The 1,551-nt window shown below is 37.6% G+C and overlaps 1 protein-coding gene across 2 annotated transcripts in view; it reads left to right on the top strand.

Annotated features, from left to right (window-relative positions):
• The window catches only part of sepsecs (Sep (O-phosphoserine) tRNA:Sec (selenocysteine) tRNA synthase), a 15,572-nt gene that overhangs the window by 9,987 nt on the left and 4,034 nt on the right, over positions 1-1,551 (top strand). For both annotated transcript variants that reach the window (XM_014004383.1, XM_014004384.1), the window contains exon 9: positions 428-519. In XM_014004383.1, coding sequence (XP_013859837.1) covers positions 428-519 — 92 coding nt within the window. The remainder of the gene's footprint in view (positions 1-427; positions 520-1,551) is intronic.

The raw sequence follows: 1,551 nt of genomic DNA, 5'->3' as shown, positions 1-1,551 counted from the left end.
TCTCAGACTGAAGAAGTCTCTTGGAGGAGAGACGAAACGTTTCATTAGAGAAGAACCCGTCCAGAAGACCTATACTATTTTTTTCTTTTTGTTTCATTAATAATATTTCAAAATATTATTTGTTTTTTTCCAGCCAACTCACAGACATTGATTTTCCTTTGAATTCATATTTACGTTAGTGCAGGTGCGATGCTTCAAGGAAAGTGTATATCAAGATGTTTGCTTTAATTAGGTGGTAAAATGAAACGAGTTAGTCATGTCTAATATGAATGAAGTACATCCAAACTGTAGGTTGCGTCTTTAGCTGTAGTTTTTTAAGACTTTAAAAAACAGAACAATACATGTGATAAAAACCCTGAAAGCAGCCAGGAGGTGTGGATGTAGTTTACAGGTAGAAGTTAATTCATCTTTTCGTTTGTCTCTTTAGGTCGAGCATCAGCTTCACCCTCTCTTGACGTCCTCATAACTCTTCTCACTCTGGGAGCCAGAGGCTACAAGAAGTACCTGTCGGACAGAAAGGTGAGGACGCGTCAACGATAGCTTTTAAAAAGAAAAAAWTATATAGAATTAGTCTCATATTTGGGTTAAACTGTGATGTTTGCTTCAAGTTTTCAGGCTGATGTGTGAAATGTAGGGACGACTCGTGGCTTCTCCCTGAAGCCTGTGCATCTAAACAACAGATTAGTCGTGATGACGGAGTTCAAATCAAACTAGTTTGTGAGGCTTCTCTCATTACGGCTCACTGCTGTGAAACGGCTCACATTGCAGCATTCCTCCTCTTCACATTAGAGCCACTGCAGCATTCCCACACCTCGTCGCTGCTGTAGCATCAACACACCTTCTCTCTGGGCCAATAAAAAACACCTGATGTGCTCACGTCTAAATAAAACCAGGAGAGGTTTATTTTTTTTGAAGCACCCAGAATTTATTAAACTGAAACCACTCCTCGTTATGGAAGACCAAATCTGACATAATTAGAAATAAAAGTAGAAATATATAAATGGACCAGTAACTACATAAATACACTTAAAATGCACCAATTAAGTTCAAGTTTAAAGTTTGGTTAAAAACAAAGACAAGGAGGGAAAACACTTACCTATGTTTTTGTTTTAAATTAWACTTTAAGCTAAACTGAGGCAGAACAAGCATGCACAGTAGGTCTGCACGTGGCYCCTCCTCCTTCCTGTCTGTTGACCAATGGGAGAGGAAATGACCCAAAAAAGGACCGCCCMCCTTATTTGCATAACGAGGCAGAAATGCATAAGTAAATGTGGTACCACTTTACAATAAGGCTCCCTTATGACATTTATACATGCRTATTAGTCATTAATAGTGTACCTACTGTCTTACACTTTACAATAAGGCTTCCTTTGATAATTATGGATAAGTATACATCAGTAATACACTGCAATATGTAAAATATGTGTTTCCAATACATTATTGTGCTTACAAGGTATAAACCTAGTCTGAAATGTTTAATGTAGCACCTATTAGATGTAATATATACATGAACAGATTTGGCTCACTATTTGGCAAGAAACTGGCCAGTTT

This window comes from Austrofundulus limnaeus, unplaced genomic scaffold (genome assembly GCF_001266775.1).
Source record: "Austrofundulus limnaeus strain Quisiro unplaced genomic scaffold, Austrofundulus_limnaeus-1.0 Scaffold23, whole genome shotgun sequence".
NCBI lineage: Eukaryota > Metazoa > Chordata > Actinopteri > Cyprinodontiformes > Rivulidae > Austrofundulus > Austrofundulus limnaeus.
This window is presented reverse-complemented; position numbering and strand designations above follow the sequence as displayed.